Source organism: Vanellus vanellus (assembly GCF_965231255.1).
Source record: "Vanellus vanellus genome assembly, chromosome: 27".
Lineage (NCBI taxonomy): Eukaryota > Metazoa > Chordata > Aves > Charadriiformes > Charadriidae > Vanellus > Vanellus vanellus.
The window spans coordinates 2,626,609-2,645,364 of NC_138932.1; the positions used below are offsets into that span (position 1 = coordinate 2,626,609).

The 18,756-nt window shown below is 67.9% G+C and overlaps 2 protein-coding genes across 2 annotated transcripts; one reads left to right on the forward strand and one right to left on the reverse strand.

Annotated features, from left to right (window-relative positions):
• Nucleotides 1-1,698: 1,698 nt before the first annotated feature.
• BCAN (brevican) lies at nt 1,699-13,661 on the forward strand (the record flags this gene model as incomplete). Its single annotated transcript, XM_082495973.1, is given in 14 exon segments — nt 1,699-1,786; nt 1,924-2,319; nt 3,604-3,778; nt 3,877-4,004; nt 4,944-5,237; nt 6,855-7,294; nt 7,296; nt 7,922-8,746; nt 10,965-11,072; nt 11,226-11,384; nt 12,441-12,523; nt 12,925-13,069; nt 13,342-13,524; nt 13,636-13,661. Coding segments are annotated over 14 exon segments (3,051 nt in total).
• A 1,396-nt stretch (nt 13,662-15,057) lies between these two features.
• On the reverse strand, nt 15,058-17,412 carry HAPLN2 (hyaluronan and proteoglycan link protein 2; the record flags this gene model as incomplete). The annotated part of the gene is made up of 5 exons (XM_082496111.1): nt 15,058-15,458; nt 15,576-15,761; nt 15,892-16,008; nt 16,228-16,595; nt 17,348-17,412. 5 exons carry the CDS (start codon nt 17,410-17,412, stop codon nt 15,175-15,177), a joined length of 1,020 nt encoding a protein of 339 aa, XP_082352237.1. The 3' UTR covers nt 15,058-15,174.
• Between the last annotated feature and the right edge of the window lie 1,344 nt (nt 17,413-18,756).

Consider the following 18,756-nt stretch of genomic DNA (forward strand, 5'->3'; position numbering starts at 1 on the left):
CACGGCACGCACACGCATGTGCGCAGCGGCAGGCGTGCACGCTGCAGCGGGCGGGCAGAAGCACAAGGGCCACACGTGCGCGGCCCCGCTTGCACGCTCGCCTCCTCCGGCCGGGGCTCCGCCGCCTCTCGTCCTGCCCGACACCCGCTGGGAAAAATAGATAATAAATATCCCCGTCTGAGGTTTCGCCGATGGGACCCAGTGGGGCTGATGGGATGCAGTGGGGCTGATGGGATGCAGTAGGGTTGATGGGACCCAGTGGGGCTGGATGGGACCCAGCGGGGCTGGATGGGACCCAGTGGGTCTGGATGGGACCCAGCGGGGCTGGATGGGACCCAGTGGGGCTGATGGGATGCAGTGGGTCTGGATGGGACCCAGTGGGGCTGATGGGACCCAGTGGGGCTGATGGGATGCAGTGGGTCTGGATGGGACCCAGTGGGGCTGATGGGATGCAGTGGGGCTGATGGGACCCAGCGGGGCTGGATGGGACCCAGTGGGTCTGGATGGGACCCAGTGGAGCTGATGGGACCCAGCGGGGCTGGATGGGACCCAGTGGGGCTGATGGGACCCAGTGGGACTGGATGGGACCCAGTGGGGCTGATGGGACCCAGCGGGGCTGGATGGGACCCAGTGGGTCTGGATGGGACCCAGTGGAGCTGATGGGACCCAGCGGGGCTGGATGGGACCCAGCGGGGCTGGATGGGACCCAGTGGGTCTGGATGGGACCCAGTGGAGCTGATGGGACCCAGCGGGGCTGGATGGGACCCAGTGGGGCTGATGGGACCCAGTGGGACTGGATGGGACCCAGTGGAGCTGATGGGACCCAGCGGGGCTGGATGGGACCCAGTGGGGCTGATGGGACCCAGCGGGGCTGGATGGGACCCTGTGGCGCTGATGGGACCCAGCGGGGCTGGATGGGACCCAGCGGGGCTGATGGGATGCAGTAGGGCTGATGGGACCCAGTGGGGCTGGATGGGACCCAGCGGGGCTGGATGGGACCCTGTGGGGCTGGATGGGACCCAGCGGGGCTGGATGGGACCCAGTGGGGCTGATGGGATGCAGTGGGGTTGATGGGACCCAGCGGGGCTGGATGGGACCCAGTGGTGCTGGATAGGACCCAGTGGAGCTGATGGGACTCAGCAGGGCTGGATGGGACCCAGTGGGGCTGATGGGACCCAGTGGGGCTGGATGGGACCCAGCGGGACTGGATGGGACCCAGTGGGGCTGATGGGACCCAGTGGGTCTGGATGGGACCCAGCGGGGCTGGATGGGACCCTGTGGGGCTGATGGGACCCAGTGGGTCTGGATGGGACCCAGTGGCGCTGGATGGGACCCAGTGGAGCTGATGGGACCCAGTGGAGCTGATGGGACTCAGCAGGGCTGGATGGGACCCAGAGGGGCTGGATGGGACCGGTTGCTCGTGCTGTCTCCCCCCCCCCCCCCATTAACCAGGGCACGTTTCCTCCTCGTCCCTCTCCTTTCCACCACCCAACGGTCCCCGTTACCCCGCGGCAGCGCCGGCGGCCGCCTCTCCCTCCGTGTCCCACCGCCGCCACACGCGTCACCCCCTCGCGGGCCGGGGGTCTCTCCCCGCCCTCCCCTCCCTCCTGCAGGGACGGGATATTTTTGCTGCTTCTTTGGATTTTAAGCACAGCCGGTGGGTTTTCCTTCCCCCCCCCTTCCCTTGCAGGGCAGAGGATGGCCTCAGCCCTCCCGCTGCTGCTGCTCCTCGGGGTGTTGGCCCCCACGGTGGTCCCGGAGGTGTTTGGCGCCGGAGATGGCACAGGTAATTCGGCATCGTCCGCTGCGGCCGCGCCGCTCCCTGCCCCATGGGTGCCCCGCCGTGGGGGTCTGGAGACACCCCCCCCACACACCCCCACCCCATATCGGTCCCACTCACGGCTCCTCTCTTCTCCCACCCAGAGGACCTCAAGGCTCTGCAGGTCTCCATCCCACGTCGCCCAGCGCTGGACGCCGTGCTGGCGGGCGACGTCACCATCCCCTGCCTCATCACCTACCTCGGTCCCCAGCCCACCGCTGGCACCACGGCCGGCCGCCGGGCCGTCCTGGCAACCCCCCGGGTCAAGTGGACCTTCATCTCTGAGGGTAGAGAGGTGGAGATCTTGGTAGCCCGGGGGGAGAAGGTGAAGGTGAGCGAGGACTACCGTCTCCGCGCCTCCCTGCCCATCTTCCACCAGCGCTACACCAACGCCTCCCTGCTGCTCACCGAGCTGCAGCCCAACGACTCGGGCATCTACCGCTGCGACGTGCAGCACGGCATCGAGGACGGCCACGACATCCTCGAGGTCAAAGTCAAAGGTACCTCGAGGTGGGGAGGGAGGTGGGTGGGGGGGGGGGATGGTGCGGAGGTCCACCCTGCCCAGGTGCCTTCTCCCGGCTCAGCAAACCCCTCCTGCGCCCGGGGGGCGGATGGACCCCTATGGGTGGGGGGCTGCCCTAAGGGGTACACATGTGGGTGGGGGGCTGCCCAAAGGGCCACCAGGGTGCAGATGTACCCCTATGGGTGGGGGGCTGCCCAAAGGGGCACCTGTGTGGGTGGGGGGCTGACCCAAAGGGCCACCAGGGTGCAGATGTACCCCTATGGGTGGGGGGCTGCTGGAAAGGTACCCCCTGGTGCAGATGCACCCGTATGGGTGGGGGTCTGCCCTAAGATGCCCCTGGGTGCAGATGTACCAGTATGGGTGGGGGGCTGCCATAAGGGGTACTCATGTGGGTGGGGGTCTGCCCAAGGGGGCACCCGGGTGCAGACATACCCCTATGGGTGGGGGGGCTGCTGGAAAGGTGCCCCCTGGTGCAGAAGTACCAGTATGGGTGGGGGGCTGCCCAAAGGGGCACCCATGTGGGTGGGGGGCTGCCCAAAGGGCCACCAGGGTGCACATGTACCCCTATGGGTGGGGGTCTGCTGGAAAGGTGCACCCGGGTGCAGAGGTACCCCTATGGGTGGGGGGCTGCCCAAAGGGCCACCCGGGTGCAGAGGTACCCCTATGGGTGGGGGGCTGCCCAAAGGGGCACCAGGGTGCAGATGTACCCCTATGGGTGGGGGGCTGCTGGAAAGGTGCCCCCTGGTGCAGATGCACCCGTATGGGTGGGGGTCTGCCCTAAGATGCCCCTGGGTGCAGATGTACCCCTATGGGTGGGGGGCTGACCCAAAGGGCCACCAGGGTGCACATGTACCCCTATGGGTGGGGGTCTGCTGGAAAGGTGCACCCGGGTGCAGATGTACCAGTATGGGTGGGGGGCTGCCATAAGGGGTACACATGTGGGTGGGGGTCTGCCCAAAGGGGGACCCGGGTGCAGACATACCCCTATGGGTGGGGGGCTGCTGGAAAGGTGCCCCCTGGTGCAGATGCACCCACGTGGGTGGGGGTCTACCCAAAGGGGCACCCATGTGGGTGGGGGGCTTCCCAAAGACGCCCCTGGGTGCAGCCCTACCCCTATGGGTGGGGGGCTGCTGGAAAGGTGCCCCCATGTGCAGATGCCCCCGTATGGGTGGGGGCTGCCACGAAGCCCCATGCCCTGTCGTGTGTGTGTGTGTGTGTGTGTGTGTATGTGTGTGTGTGTGTGTCCCACCCGCCGCCGCAGGGGTGGTGTTTCACTACCGGGAGGGCTCCATGCGCTACGCCTACACCTTCGCCGAGGCGGGGGCGGCTTGCGCCAGGATCGGCGCCCGCATCGCCACCCCGGAGCAGCTCTACGCCGCTTACCTCGGCGGCTACGAGCAGTGCGATGCCGGCTGGATCGCCGACCAGACCGTCAGGTGGGCACCGCCGTCAGCCTGCCCGGCGCCCCCCCCTCCCCGCCCCCCCTTCACCCCTCTGCGCGTCGCCAGCCCTCCCCTCTGCCTTCCCGCCCCAGGTACCCCATCCACACGCCCCGCGAGGCCTGTTACGGTGACATGAACGGCTTCCCCGGCGTGAGGAACTACGGAGTGGTGGACCCGGAGGACATGTACGACGTCTACTGCTACGCCGAGGACCTCCCAGGTGCCCGCGGTGTCACCAACCCTGTCCCGTCCCCCAAACTGCTTTCGCCGCCGCCGTAACTCGCCCCCGTATAACCCGTTGTAAACCCAAGCGAAAAAGCCGCCCCGAAACCTCAGAGCTCTGCAAAGCTTTGGGCGCTTCGACGCGCGCCGAAACTGCCCCCCGAAACCTTTCTGGTTTGTTTGTTGGGGGTTCTTTTTGTTGGTTTTGGTTTTTTTTTTTTTATATTTTATTTTCAGCGGGGCGCGGGGCTCGCTCCTTCAACGGCAGCCGGTGCCCACCCCCCGGTTTCGGGGCTGGAGGATGCCCCCGGGGTTGTCGGCACGTCGCCGGTACCGCGCTGCGTGTCGCTTTGGGGTTCCGGGCAAACTCACCCCGTGCTCCGCGTGCGCTGGGGTGCTGCTTGTCCTGCGGCACGGACGCGTCCCGCCGCGCCGGGGGTGCCTGGGGGTGACCGGTCCCTCCTTCGGGCTCCAACGGGGTTCCCCCGCCGGCGGCTGGCGGCCGCCCGAGGGGGTTGGTTGGGGTGACGCCGAGCAGGCGGTTGCGGGTCGCTGACGTGCGGGGACGCGATGCGCTGGTAGCGGGACGGGGGACACGTCACCGGTGCGGCCGTGGGGGCTGCCACGTGGCGTAATTTTAGGGCAGAGGTCTCCAGCGCTTCTCAGCACCCCACCGCAGCGCCCGCGGGGCTTGAGGGTCCCCTTAGGTATGTCCCGTAGGTGGATGGCGCCTCTGCGGTGCTTTTTACGGATACCTTAACGTCTCTGGCGAAGGACGGTATCCCGCGTGGCGCCAGAAGCGCCGCCCGCGCCCGCGGGTGACCGGAGACGGGACGGCGAGGACCGCGCTGGAGGTCCCCCATCCCCACGCTGGCTCCCGGGGTGGCGCAGAGGAGGCTCTGACCTCCCCCTCCACGTCTCCTTCCTCTCTTGGCAGGGGAGATCTTTTTGGAGACGTCCCCGGAGAAATTCACGCTGGAGGAGGCGGCGGCGCGCTGCCGGGCGCTGGGCGCGGAGCTGGCGAGCACGGGGCAGCTCTACGCGGCGTGGAGCGCGGGGCTGGACGCCTGCAGCCCCGGCTGGCTGGCGGATGGCAGCGTCCGCTACCCCATCGTCACCCCCCGGGAACGCTGCGGCGGAGCTCTGCCGGGCGTCAAAACCATCTTCCTCTTCCGTAACCAGACGGGATTCCCCGATGCCCTCAGCAGATACGATGCGTATTGCTTTCGAGGTAAAGAGGGGCGCCCCCCCCCCCCCCCAGCCCTATCCCGACGATGCTCCCGGGCGGGGACCGGCGCTGAGGTTTTTTGGGAAGCCTGCGGGCGAAGGGCGCGGGCGCCCGGCGGGTGCAGCACCGGCTCCTGCCCGGAGCGTTGGGCGCAACGGAGCTGCCGTGTCGCGTAAGGTCGGGGTCGTAGCGGCATCCCCGCCGCGCTCGCCGTTATCGCGATAGAGCAGGGGTGCTCTGTACCGTCGCAATCGCGCGCATCAGCCTTTCCCGGGGGGGGGGTGTGTGCGCCTTGCACGCTCTCCGTGTTGCATGACAATCTATCGTGATAGGGGCGGGATAACCTGCATGGTCGCGATACTGCACGCCAACGCATCGTGATAGAGGAGGGCTGTTCCGCATGGCCTCGGTAGTGCACACGGATATATCGTGACAGAGTAGGGTTGCCCTGCACGTCCTCAGTACTGCGTGCCGCTATATCGCGACACAACAGGGTTGCCCCGCACGTCCTCAGTACTGCGTGCTGCTATATCGCGACACAACAGGGTTGCCCCGCACGTCCTCAGTACTGCGTGCTGCTATATCGCGACACAACAGGGTTGCCCCGCACGTCCTCAGTACTGCGTGCCGCTATATCGCGACACAACAGGGTTGTCCTGCGTGGCACCGTCGGTCTGCGTGACTCGTGCGGGCACGGCTCCGGGACGGTTGGTCCCCCCGGCCAGGGGGGGGGTCCCGACCCCGCCGACTGGGCTGTGCACTGGTGGCCGTGGGGGATAAACTGGGGGAAGATGAGCGAGGATGAAGGCCGGCAGGGATAACAGGCACGGAGGGAGGGACAGCCGCCCCTCCGCTCCTCCTCCCCCCCCCCGCCCCGGTCCCGCATCTCCCCCCGGTGCCACGGGGGCACCTCCAGGGATCAACTGGACGCCGCGTCTCTCCGTGCCTCAGTTTCCCCCATCTCTCGGTAGGGAACGCCAGGGGTTAGGCAGGATGGACCCGTCCCATGAACCCGTGATCCCAGTAACCCACTAACACCCCCCCACACCTCTGCGCTCCCCCGGGGTGGGGATGGGGAGGGGGGGGGGGGATGTGGAGAAGGACCCTCACCGGGGTGGGGGTGCCGGCGCGCATCAAGGTTTAGGGTTTGCCAGACGAGGAGGAGGAATGGCGGGGAGAGCCGCTGTCGGGAAGGGCAGGGACGAGCCGAAAGTGCTGCGAGTGGCAAATTCGGCGCCGCCTGGACGCCCGCCGAAGCCACGAGCCGTGGCCGGGCGGCCGCGGGGGGAGCCGGGCTGGAGCGGGGCTCGGGGCACCGGCGCAGGTGGTATAAATCAGCGTATGAACAGAGCTCAGGATCCGGCCCCGCCGTGCGCTGCCAAACCCCGCAGCTCCCGCCGGGGCTGTCGGCTCCGCCGGCTCCGGCAGAACCCGGGAAGGGCCCGATCCTGCCCCGCGCTCACCCTGTGTAGAGGGGAAAGGGGAGGTCGAGGAGAGCTGGGTCCCCGTCGGGGTGCCAGGCTGTCCCCAGGGCTCCGGCCCCGTGCCGGGGCGACGGCGTCTCTGCCTGCCGCCGGGTCAGGACCGGGCAGTAATATCCCACTTTCTTTCTGCCCACAGAAGGGACAAACTCTTTCCCTGAGGCCGCAGGAAAATACGGAGCCAGAGAGCCCGAGGGCCTCCAGGAGATTGTTACAGTGGCAGAAAAGCTGGAGGAGCTGCAGCTGCCCAAAGCGCAAGTGGAGATTGAGTCGCGAGGGGCTATATACGCCGTCCCTTTCTTTAAGGACGCTGAGCTGGAAAAGCCGAGCCCGTCCCCCGAAGACGCACCGGGGCCAGTGGCCCGGCACCCCCCGCTAGATACCTCCGTGTCCTCAGGTCACCCGTCCGCTGCCGCCCCGTTTCCCACGGCCCTGGCCGTCCCTGAGGCAGGCGTCCCCTCCCCCTCCGCCCTTAGCTGTGGTGTAAAACCGGGGAGCCCGTCCCCCCCCGCGGAGGAGGATGGGGGGACAGGGACAGTTGGGGAGCGCGCAGCGGCCGGGCGCGAGCCGTCCCGCACGGGGTAGGTCGAGCGGCCGCTGCGGCCATGCCAGGGCTGGGGTGCAAGAGAGAAGCCGGCAGGGACGCAGGCGCCGGGGTCGCAAGGAGAGGTCGGAGGCACCCGCGGGTGCCCGGGTGGCCCCAGCCGTCCCCATCCCTCCCAGGGAAGGAGGAGCACCCACGGCCGGGGCACCGCGGCCTTGGCGTAGGGCTGCGCGCAAGTCACCGGCGCGGGGACATCCGTCTGTCCCTCCCTCGGCTGGCGTCCGGCACGCAGGGTCAGTGCCGGACCGCGGTTTAGCAGCACAAATAGCCGGAGAAGGATGCTGGCAGGCGGAGGGAGAGGAGGCCAGGCGCAGCGGTGAGGGGCTGAGCACAGCCCCTGCCGCAGGGAAGCCTGGGCCGGGGCTGGGTTCGGCAGCGGCCGAGCCGGAGCTCCGTCTGCCGTGCCGGGTGAGAGGGGACAACGTCACACGGGCTGAGGGCCGTTTCCGTCTCCCTTATGCCGGTGTCGCCCCCCGCTCCAAGCTCTGCCCGCCACGGGCAGGGTCTGCAGTGCTGGCGGGCGACGCCGGTGCCCGCGGCCCCGTGGTCTGGCCGGCTCCCGGCGCCGGCGTCTCACTGCCATTGTGCCTTGCCCTTTGCAGAGGAGGAACCGGCAGCAGAGGCGGGCAGGAACGCTGCCAGCACATCGGCGGAGAGCCCCGGCGGAGGGCGAGACCCCGGCCAGCCCGTGGAGCCGGATGGAGCCGCTGGCACACAGACGTTCTCCGTGGCCCCGTGGGCGGGCGCAGAGGGACCCACCGGTGCCCCGTTCCCGGCGGGGGCCGCAGCAGGTGACACGGAGCCTCCCGAGGGGTTTCCCCGGCCGCCCAGCCCCGTTGCCCCCACGCGCCGCCCCGACCGCCCGCGGGATGCCATGGGGCGGCCAGCCCACACTGCCAGCCCTGGGGCGCCTGGGCACCGGCTGACACCGCCGACCGGTGCCGCTTCTGCCGCCTCGACAGAGAGCCGAGAGCCCGGTGGGACCCCCCCACGCGGTCACGAGTCCGGCGGGGCGAGCGCCCCCGTCCCCGCCGCCGAAGACGCCGAGCTCTCGGGAGACGTGGTGGAAAGCCCCGGGGCGTCGCCGCTGCCCCCGGCGCCCTCGCAGCCGCAGGAGGAGGGAGAGGAGCAGTCGGGGGCTCTGTGGCTCCCTTCGCCCGCGGTCCCCGGGGAGGGGAGCACCGGCCCCGCGGCGGAGGCGACGGCGGTCACACCGTGGCACGCAGCGGTTCCTGGTGGCGGCGGCGGCGGCGGCAGCAGCGCGCCGGCCGCGGGAGGCGAGGAGGCTGTGGCGAGACCCCCGGGCAGAGACCGCGGGATGCCTGCTGTGTCTTCGGAAGAGGAGGAAGAGGAGGAGGAGGAAGAGCAACCTGCTCCCTCCGTTGCGACCGTGGATGGTTTCCTTGCGGCCATTCCCGGAGAACCAGGTGGGACCCGCAGGGATGGACTCACCTCTCCCAGTACCGGCAGCTCCGCGCTGGTCCCGACGGGGACCCCGCTGGGGGATGCGGCCCCCAGCACAGCTGCCCCCCTGCCCGCCCTCCCCACCGAGCGGGCCAGCGTCGGGGCGGGCGCCCGCTCGGCCGGGGGTCCCCGCCGTGCCACCCTCGCCCTCGGGGCAGCCCTCCTGGCTGCTCTCTGGCGGTAGAGAAAGCCAACACCTTTCCTTCACGCTGCGCTTCCCTCTGTCCGTCTCTCCGTCCGTCCGTCTGTCTGTCTGTCTCTCTCTCTCTCTCTCTCTCTCCTCCTCAGCTGGGTAAGGGAAGGTTACAGGTCCGGAGAAGCACGTATTTGTCAAACAAATTGGTCCAAGCTCTGCATGCACTTAAATCTCTTCTACTTCTGTGAAGTGTTTTAATGACTGTTTCCATGAAAAGAAAAAAAAAAAAAAAAAAAAAAAAAAAGAAAAAAAAAATCAAAAGAAGGCCCCAAACCCTCCTCTGACTAACAGTGATACTAATAAAGGGAATTAAAAGCTTTCTAGAACAAGCACCTGGGCGAGCTCTTCCCTTCGTCCTTGCGCCTGCTGCCTCGCTCGCCGCCCGCGCGCCTCTCCCACTGACGCACTAATCCCCCGGTGTCCCCCGTCCCCCCCCCCCGACCCTGTACCCGCGAGTCCCCGGGTGGGACGGGACCCCGTGCGAGGTGGAGCAGTGGGGTCCGGCTGCTTTGCACCCTCCGTCCCACCCACCCCCCCCCACCTCATCCCCCGGGGCTGGCTCACCCCACGCGGAGGGACACGGCCGGGGGGGGGCTCCCTACCCTTGCATCCGTGGGGGGCACCGATGGGGGCGAGCATCATGCAGCCCTCCATGGCCAAGCACCCCAAAGCCGCTGCGGTCCCCCCAGGGAGTATATCCCCCCTCTCCCCCCCCCCCCCAGCCTCGCTGGCCCCACAGGAGGGCTGAGCCGGGCGAGCGGTGGGCGCGTGAACTGCCGTGGGGAGGCGGGGGGGGGGGTTGTCACCCACCCAAATCCCACCCTCCGGCCCCCACGCCGGGATGCTCCCAGCGCCGATGCCGCTTACGGCAGCCGAGCCCGTGGCCCCTCCGCTCTCCCCCCTCTCTGCAAGGGCGGCTCCAGCGGAGGGGACGCTCCAGCTCGCTGCCCCCCGCCCTGGTCCGACAGTGTCCTGCCCGGTCCCGTGGCACGCAGGATGCTCGGTGGCGAGCGGCCAGACCTTGCGGGGACGGCTGCCTTTGCGCTGGCGGAGCAGAGACGCTCAGAACGAGTCGGCCGTGGGGCGTTAGAGCCTTAAATAGCTCATCCCGCTCCGTGTCTGGGTCTGCTGGGGATGCGCCGCGCGTCCCGAGCCAACCGCCAGCACCTTGCAGGGAGGCGACGGCGCTGGGGACGGGGCGAGGGCGGCAGTATCGTCCTCGGCACGGCCGAGGACCGTTAAACGGGCATCGTCAGGCTGGAGGGTGTCAAGGACTTTCAGTCTCCGCTCCGCCGGCGCCGGCGGCAGCTTTTAATCACGCTCTTGAGCCGGGGCTGGGAGCACACGATGTGCTCCGGGGCGCCTTAATGAGCGTAACGGGGCTGGTGGGGCACGTGCGGGTCGGGGATGGTGCCGGCTGAGTTATCAACCCCCGGCCAGGCTGAAGGTGACACCACGGGGACAGGCGCGAGGCTCACCTCGCCCGCCGGGCTGAGGCCGCGGGCGGCTGGGACGCGCCGAAGGCTTTATCCTTCGGGCGTCCCATCCCCAAGCGCCTTCTTCGCTGCGTCGCTCCAGGGGAAAGCAGGAGCCGTCCCCGGGCGGGGGGAGCGGGCCAGGGGCTGGCACAGCAGCGAGCCCACTGATGCGGAGGACGAGAGCGTCCAACTCCCGTCCCCGTGCCCTGGGGGGAGGCCAAAGCCCCAAACCCTGCCAGCTCTCGGCCGGGGCGGCTGAGCCGGCAGCTTCCCACCAACCGAGAGGGCGGCGCGGGCAGACGGGATGGCTCCGGGCACGTCACCGTGGCCCCCGAGTCCTTCCCCTACCCCAGGCTCGGGGTTGGCCCCAGACTCGGTTGGCTGCCGCGTAGGTGTTGCTGTAGGATGCTCGCGGCAGAGATGAGGCTTTAACGACGCCGGGCGCTAACGCGGTCCTCTCCATCTCTGAGCTCCCCGTGGTGAGGAAGGCTGCGTGTGCCTTTGCAGGTGGCTGCGTCCCCAACCCCTGCCTGAACGGAGGGACCTGCACGGAGGACGGCGCCCGGCTCGCCTGCCTGTGCCTGCCCGGCTACGGAGGCAGCAACTGCGAAAGACGTGAGTCGTCGTCCCCCCCACCGGTGCCACCACAGCCCCCACTGAGCTCCTGCTGAACCAGGAGACATAAAAGCAGGGAAATGAGGTTTTTTGCTTGCTGGTGAGCCGTGCGCCGTCCCCCTGACCCTCTCCTCTCTCCCCGCCGCGGCTCAGCGCTGGAGAAGTGCAGCCCGGGCTGGGACGGCTTCCAGGGAGCCTGCTACAAGCATTTCTCCACTCGGAGGAGCTGGGAGGACGCGGAGACCCAGTGCAGGCATTACGGGGGACACCTGGCCACCATCCTGACCCCCGAAGAGCAGGACTTCATCAACGGTACGTGGCGCCGCCCCGGCTCCCACTGCATCCCATCCCCTGGACCTCTGTCCGTGGGAAGCTCAGCATCCCGCAGCGCCGGCTTTCGGGTTTTAAACCTTAAGCCAAAAAGCAGCCGGGAGCCAAGGTGGAGCCCTGCCCCGCTGCGCCGAGGGAGAGGCAGACGCAGTCTAGGGCAGCCGAAGAAAATAAAGAATAAAGGAAATAGTCAATGTGACGGATTGACCAGAGGGAGGTCAGAGGTTCACCGGCCGCTTTGGCTCGCGAGAGACGGGGGGGAGCAGGACAGATAGGAGGATCGCTGGGCTGACGGGGGATGGATGCACGGATGGATGGATGGAGGGATGGAGAGGCAAATACGTGGACTGACGTGAGAGAAGACGGATGGACACACGGATAGACACGGGAGCAGACAGATACACGCACGGGGCGGGGGGGGGGGGTGGACAGCAGTGGAGGATTGGCCGCGCGCGAGTAAATTTGAAGGCAAAGCAATAACCTGCCCGAAAGCAGATGCGGAGGGAGAAGAGGGGGAGGCAGAGGAGGGGACAACAGCAGCGGGGACGGGGCAGGGGGCGAAGGGGTCTGGAGGGAGGAGGGGGAAGGAGGGAGGGAGGGAGGAGAAGGGAGAGACCTGGCAGGGACCGGCCGGACCAGAAAAGGGCAGGCAGGGACAGGCAGGGACAGGCAGGGACAGGCAGGGACAGGCAGGACCGTGGGGACACAGGGCTCTGCCGCCCTCTCCCGGTCAGCCCCGTCCCGCCGCTCCCCCGGGGGTGCGGGGGGGGGGGGTGCGGGGGGGGTGGGGTGGTGGTCCCGCTGTGACCCCTTCGGGGCTCCCTTTGTCCCCAAACCCGCAAACCTCCCATCACAGCTGCGGGGCTGGGGACGCCCCCCCCCCCCCCCCCCTTCCCTCCCAAACCCCAAATCTCCCTAAATTCAGCCTCCAGCTCCCTTGAGCCCCATCCTGACAGGGAGTGCTGGGGGGCCCGGCTGTGCTCCCCCCTCCCCATCCCCCCAACACCCCCTCTGCCCCCCCCCCTCCCGCCTCCCCAGACCAGTACAGGGAGTACCAGTGGATCGGCTTGAACGACCGCACCATCGAGGGGGATTTCCAGTGGTCCGATGGGACCCCCTTGGTAAGTCGTGTGCCCCCCCCCCCCCCCGGGGAGAAGACACCCTCCCACCCCACCGGGCACCCCAACATCCTCCATCACTTGGGAAGGTGCCCACGGGACGGGTCCAACCCTGGGACCAGCCACCCCCCCACCCCCCCCCAAAAGCCGCTCGCCTGGGCCGGGCTGAGCATCCTCAGGGGTGCCATGGGGGGAGCCGGACCCCAAGATTTGGGGCTGCCAAAGGCCGTGCCAAAGGGGCACGGAGATGGCACCTCATTCCCCACGGGGGTGTCACGGCCAAGAGGCTGCAGATGGGTGTGCGTTGGTGCACCCCCTCCCCTCCACATACCCCCCCCCCCCCTTACAGGGCGTGCTGGGGTGCCCCACGCACCCCGTCCCGTCCCCCCCTCCCCTCTCCCCAGCTCTACGAGAACTGGCACCCCGGGCAGCCCGACAGCTATTTCCTCTCCGGGGAGAACTGCGTGGTCATCGTGTGGCACGACGGGGGCCAGTGGAGCGACGTGCCCTGCAACTACCACCTCTCCTACACCTGCAAAATGGGGCTGGGTAAGCCCCCCCCCCAACCCCCCCCCCAACCCCTGCACCCCCCTCGGGCAGTGGGGGCTGCACCCCTCCGCCACCCCAAAGCGGGGGTTCCCCACCATCCCCCGCGGTGGGGAAACGGGTCTTGCGCGTTTTCGGCTTGTTTGGGGTTTATCGAGGGCGGTGGTGGGGGAAAAATGGGCGGTTCGCTCCGGTTTGGGGGTGCCCACGTGTGGTTGGCTGCAATGACCCCCTTGTCCGTCTGTCCGTCCCCCCCCGCCCCCCCTGCCCCGCAGTGCAATGCGGGCCGCCCCCCGCCGTCAGCAACGCCCGCGCCTTCGGCAAACCAAAGCAGCGCTACGAGATCGGCTCCATCACGCGGTACCAGTGCCGCCGCGGCTTCGTCCAGCGCCGCTCGCCCATCGCCCGGTGCCGGGAGGACGGGACGTGGGAACCACCTCAGCTGACCTGCCGCCCCGGTGAGCGCGGGGGTCCCCCCCCCCCGCCTCCCCCACTCCCCCCAGCATCTGCCTTTGGGGCTTCCCCTTCACCTTCTTCTCTGTGTCCCCGGTGTCCCCCCCCCCCTCCAGGCTTGGCTCAGCCCCCCGATGACTGAGCGAGACCCCAGGGCAGAAGCCACCACCTCCCCGGGGGCCCCGGAGCCGGCGCGGATGGGGACGGCACCGGGACGCCAGCGCGGACCCCGACGTGGCACAAAACCTCACCGTTGGGCGTCCGCCTCCTGGTTTGTTTTATACCTGTACAAAGAAATCCTAATAACTAAAGATCCCCTCAAAAAGGAACCGACAACGACCCGAAATGTCGCACGAGGGCTGTTTTGTTCCCGGAGTCGCAACAGAGCTGAACTCAAGGAGGGGGGGGAACCGCGGGAAGGCGATGGCATTGATGCGCCACCGTCACCTCCAGCCGCTGTCCCCCACCTCTGGCCCAAATGTCCTCATCCTGTGACACCCTGGTGGGGGGGGTGACACGGGGACGTGCCGTCCCGGGGTGCAGGGGGGCTTTTGCACTTCCCAGGAAAGGCAGAAACCGCTGCCGCGGGCTCGGGGCGGGTACGCATCGCCCAAACCTCCCCTCTGTGCTTCTGCGGGCATTAAAACCAGTAAAGGGATGGCGCGCGGCGGTGGCGTGGTCACCGGGGCAGCCCCGGCGCAGGGGTGGGAAATGGGGAGCGTGGTGGCACCCACCGGTGCCGTGGAGCCGGAGAGCCCCCGGCACAGCCCCCGGCACAGCGACGTCCGCAGGGACCGCAGAAACAAGGAGGTAAAGCCCAAAGTGACCCCATATCCCGGCGGCGCTGGGGACCGGTCAGGGCTCGGGGTGGGACGCTGCTCCCGGCAAACACAGGGGACCTGGTGGGGACATCGCAGCTGCCAGGGGACGCTGGCATCTCCCCGCGCTGTTTTTCCCCCCTGCGCCGTGCCAGCTCCGGTGCTTTTTATAGCTCTCCCTGGTCGTGCCGAACAGCAAAACCCAGAAAGCCCCGGTGTGCCGTGCCAGGGACACCCATAACCCCGGGGACGGGGTGGCGGTGGCGGGGGGGGGGGGACCCCGCATTGGCTGCCCCCCCTGCTGGAAATCCTGGTCAAATTCCCCTCGTCGAGGGGCCAAACGGTGCCGGATGGAGGTTGGGGGGCGGGCAGAGGCCAGGAGGGAGCTCGGCTTTGCCGTGCAGCTTTACCGTGGCTTTATTAATTGAGAAGGCGAAACTCCATTAGTCACGCTCGTTAATGCCCAGCCCTCCGGCGCGCCTGCACCAGACGCAGTAAGCGAGGACGGGGCGAGGGATGCAGCGAGGTTTGGGCGGGGGGGTGGATTAGCCCCCCTTCCTGACCCAGCAATGGGTCCGGCTTCTCCAGCAAGCCCCAAACACCCAACAAACCCCACAGCAGGCTGGGGCGTGGGGAACAGCTCCGTCAGAGGCTGCGCCGAGCACCCGAACGCAGCTCTACGGCTCCGTCGGAGGACGCACGAACCACCCCAAATCAACAGCAGACCCCTCCCCCTCTCCCCGCATCATACCCTGCCTCGAGCTCTCCGTCCGGGTGACGAGGGCCGGCATCCCGCCACCGTCCCCTCCGCTCGGCCCAACTCTCCTCCCGGCGTTCCTACTTCCCCGCGAAGCAGTAGGTGCCGTAGGTCCTCATTTCCTTGCTGGGAAAGCCGAAGCTGCGGACGCCGGGGTCCGGCAGCCCCCCGCAGCGCTCGCGGGGGGTGGTGATGGGGTACCGCACGCTGCCGTCCGCCAGCCACCCCCCGTCGCAGCGATCCAGCTGGGAAAACTTCCAGGCGGAGTAGAGCTGTCCCACTTTGGCGATGGCGGCCCCGTGGTTGCGGCACGCTTGCCCGGCTTCCTTGAAGTTCAGGTGGCCCCGGATGAAGTAGACCTGGCCTGGGGATGAACGGGGACGCGGCGGGTGAGCGGCCACCGCCGATGGGAACAACCCTGGTGCAAAGCTGGGTGGGCATCGGGTGCCACCTTGGGAGGGACAAGGGGCGTCAGGGCTACCTTGAAGAGCAGAGGTGAAGCAGAAAGCGTCGAATCGGTCCTTCTGCTTGTCCCTGGCCCCGTAGGTCCGAACGCCCGGCAGGAGGAGGCGGCCGCCGCACGGCTCCCGCGAGTTGATGATGGGATAGTGGACGGTGCCGTCGAGGATCCAGCCGGCGTTGCACCAGTCCAGACCCTCCGTCCAGGCTGCGGGGCAAGAGGCGGCTCAACACCGGCACTTCCCTCCTCCTTTGCCCAGCGAGGCACATTTTGGGGCAGAACGAGGGGTTTGGGCGTTTTTTTTGGGGGGGAGGGAGTGGGGGGGGAGATATTTCACCTTTGTAGAGCTGCTGGTAGGTGGCGAGGCGGGAGTCCTGCTGCTCGCAGGCTCGCTTGGCTTCGTGGTAGTTGAATTTGTAGCGCCCGTTGCTGGGCTGGTAGGGGAAGACGACGCCTGGGGGAAAGGGACGGGGATGGAGGGTGAAGGAGGTGCTTTCCCGGAGGAGAATTGGGCTTATCGTCCCCGGGAATTTGGTGCTGAAGATAAGGTTGGGGCAAGAGGGGACACGAGGGCTGTAGGCACCCAGCCACGGACCCCCAGCCCAGTCCAGCGTCCCCTCTCCGCTGTCCCCCACATGCCCGGGGGATGCGGCAGGATGGAGCCCAGCCTCACCTTCGAGGTGCAGCGTGAGCGAGACGCTCTCATCCTCCAGCCCGTTGACGAGCTGGCAGCGGTAGCGTCCCTCGTCCTCCAGAGCCACGTCGGTGATGGTGAGCGAGGCGTCGTAGCGGTGGCTGTGCCGCAGGCGCACCCGCGGGCTCAGCGATCCGTAGTTCTTGTGGTACAGCCCGTTGGTGATGATGATGATGTTCTCCCGGTAGTTGGCCGGTTCCACCTTGCTCCACTTCACCCGGTAGTTGCGGGGCAGGGCGCGCAGGACGCAGGGCAGGGTGGCCGTGGCACCCCGCTGCGTGTGCACCGCGGCGTGGAGGGGCTCCAGCAGGTACTGCAGGCGCGGGGGGGCTGCGGCACCCCCAGGGCTGCCTCAACAGCAGCTCACCGTGGTCCCGCCACCCCTTCAACGCCTTCCCCGAAGCCCCTCAACTTATCGGCGTCTCCAGCCTGGTTTCCATCACCCATCCCAGCTCCTTTCCCACCCCCTCCTGTAACCCCCGGCGTGCCCAGCGCAGCCCTCGCCCTGGCTGGACCCCCCCAGCGTCACCTCCCTCCTCCAGCACTGACCCCAACCAGCAGCGCCCCGTCCTCCCCCTGGTCCCTACTCCCTACCCGGGGTCCCCGTTGGCCGCTGGAAGATGCTCAACACCGGAGGTGCCACCAAGAGCCAGAGGGAGGCGAGCAGGAGAAGCCGGTGCATCCTTGGAGCCGGGGACAGGACGGTGCCTGGGGGGGAGCGCAGGGGTCAAGGACATGCGGCGGGACATACTGCGGGGACCGGAGGACGTGGCTTGCTGCCATGGGGCCAACGATAGCCCTGCTCTGTTGGGGGCTCACCGACATTTACCGTGCAAAGGGGACGTCCCCTCGCAGGACACCGCGCCAACAGAACGTGCCAACCCTCCTCCCCGCACCTCTTACCGTCCCCAGCCGCGTCCTTTGGGAAGCCGCCGTTCCCATCCAACGCCTCCAGCGCGCGTCCTGCCGCGTCCCGTCTCCGTCACAGCCGCCCCATGGCGGGGCCGAAGGCTCCGGAAAGGTCAAACCTGCGTCGCGGCGCTGCCGGGAAGAGGGGACAGGGGGACGCGGCGAGGGGGTGCTCCCAGCCAGCCCCTACCCTGTCACCGCGCCGGGGCGGGCAGTGTCCCGGCAGCCCCGCGGTCCCTCGGTGTCTGCTCCCATGGTGCGTGGGAGCGGTGAGCGCCGGCCGTGCCCTCTCTCCCTGCCCTGTCGCCGTCTCTTCCCGCTTTCTTCTCTTTTTTATTTTTTTTTTTTTAACCTCCCTCCCCCCCCCCTTCTCCCCAACACCTCCCCGAGGAACGCACGGGGAGGAGGAAGCACAATTTCCCATTGTGAGCGTCTTTCTCTTTATTGTTCTGCTCGGCAAAACACAGCGCGCCCGGCTAACAAACATCCCTTTATTTACAGGCCGCAACGACGGGGGGAATTCGGGGAAAATGCCAGCACGGCACAAGGCTCCGGTAGCCCCTTGGGCCGGCAAAGCCTCCCCGCGGCATCGGCCCCCGGCGCCGGGACGGTGCTCTCTGCTCCCACGGACATCAGGGCTACGGTTAATTTTACGCCCCCCTCCCTCGAGTCTTGACGGCGGGACGCTGCCCCCATCCTTTGGGGCTCATGGGGGGGGCGTCCCGTCGCTCTTACGTCCCACCGGCCTTATCCTGCCCTGCGAAAAGGCATCGGAGAGGCTTCTCCGTCATCACCTTGGGGCCGGGGACGCTGCCCCGCAGCAAAACAAGGCCACACAATGGGGTTTTGTCTTCCGGGGCTCCCTGATCTTCTCCCTCCCCCAGGGTCCATCTCCAGGGCTGGGGGAAGCTCTTCTCAAAGGAAACAGGAGACAAGCGGCGTCTGTCCCCGCCACGTCTGTCCCCGCCACCGAAGGACACAATGATCCCGGCTTCGCCGTGGCACCCACGGCGCGGAAAACAAACCTCCTCCGGGGGGTGGTGGGGTGGTGGTGGTGGGGGGGGGAAAGCAGCACCAGGACGTGCGCTGGCTCCCCGGCCCCTTGCCCCCGGTCCACTCTCTGTTCAAATTTGGAAATTTGGTTGTTTGGAGGGGTTAATGCAAAGACCTGCCCTCGCTTGGACACCAGCAGGCTGGACTGGAAGCCTCAAGGCTCTCCCAGCTCAAAAAGGTCAGTGCTTTGGCTCATTTTGATGAGCAAAAGGCGGCCAGAGGTTTTGCTCCCCCCCCCACCCCCCACCCCACCCCCCGCAGGGAAAGGTTAAACCCACAGCAGCACTGCGCCTTCTTCTCCCACCTCTCCCCACCGTTATTTTGGGGGTCTGCGGCTGTTCGGAGAGCGCCCGCGATCCCCCTCCATCCCAATTCCTATGCCCACGGCTGCAAAAGCAGATCGTGACCCCCAACCCCCCCAAACCCCCCCAGCAGCGGCTCGGGGCTCCTTGGCCGGAGGATGCTTTTTCCCAGCCCCGTGGTACCACCAACCAGCGGAGTCGTTTCTTGCGGTTTTCCCAAGTGAAGGCAACAGCTACACCCTTC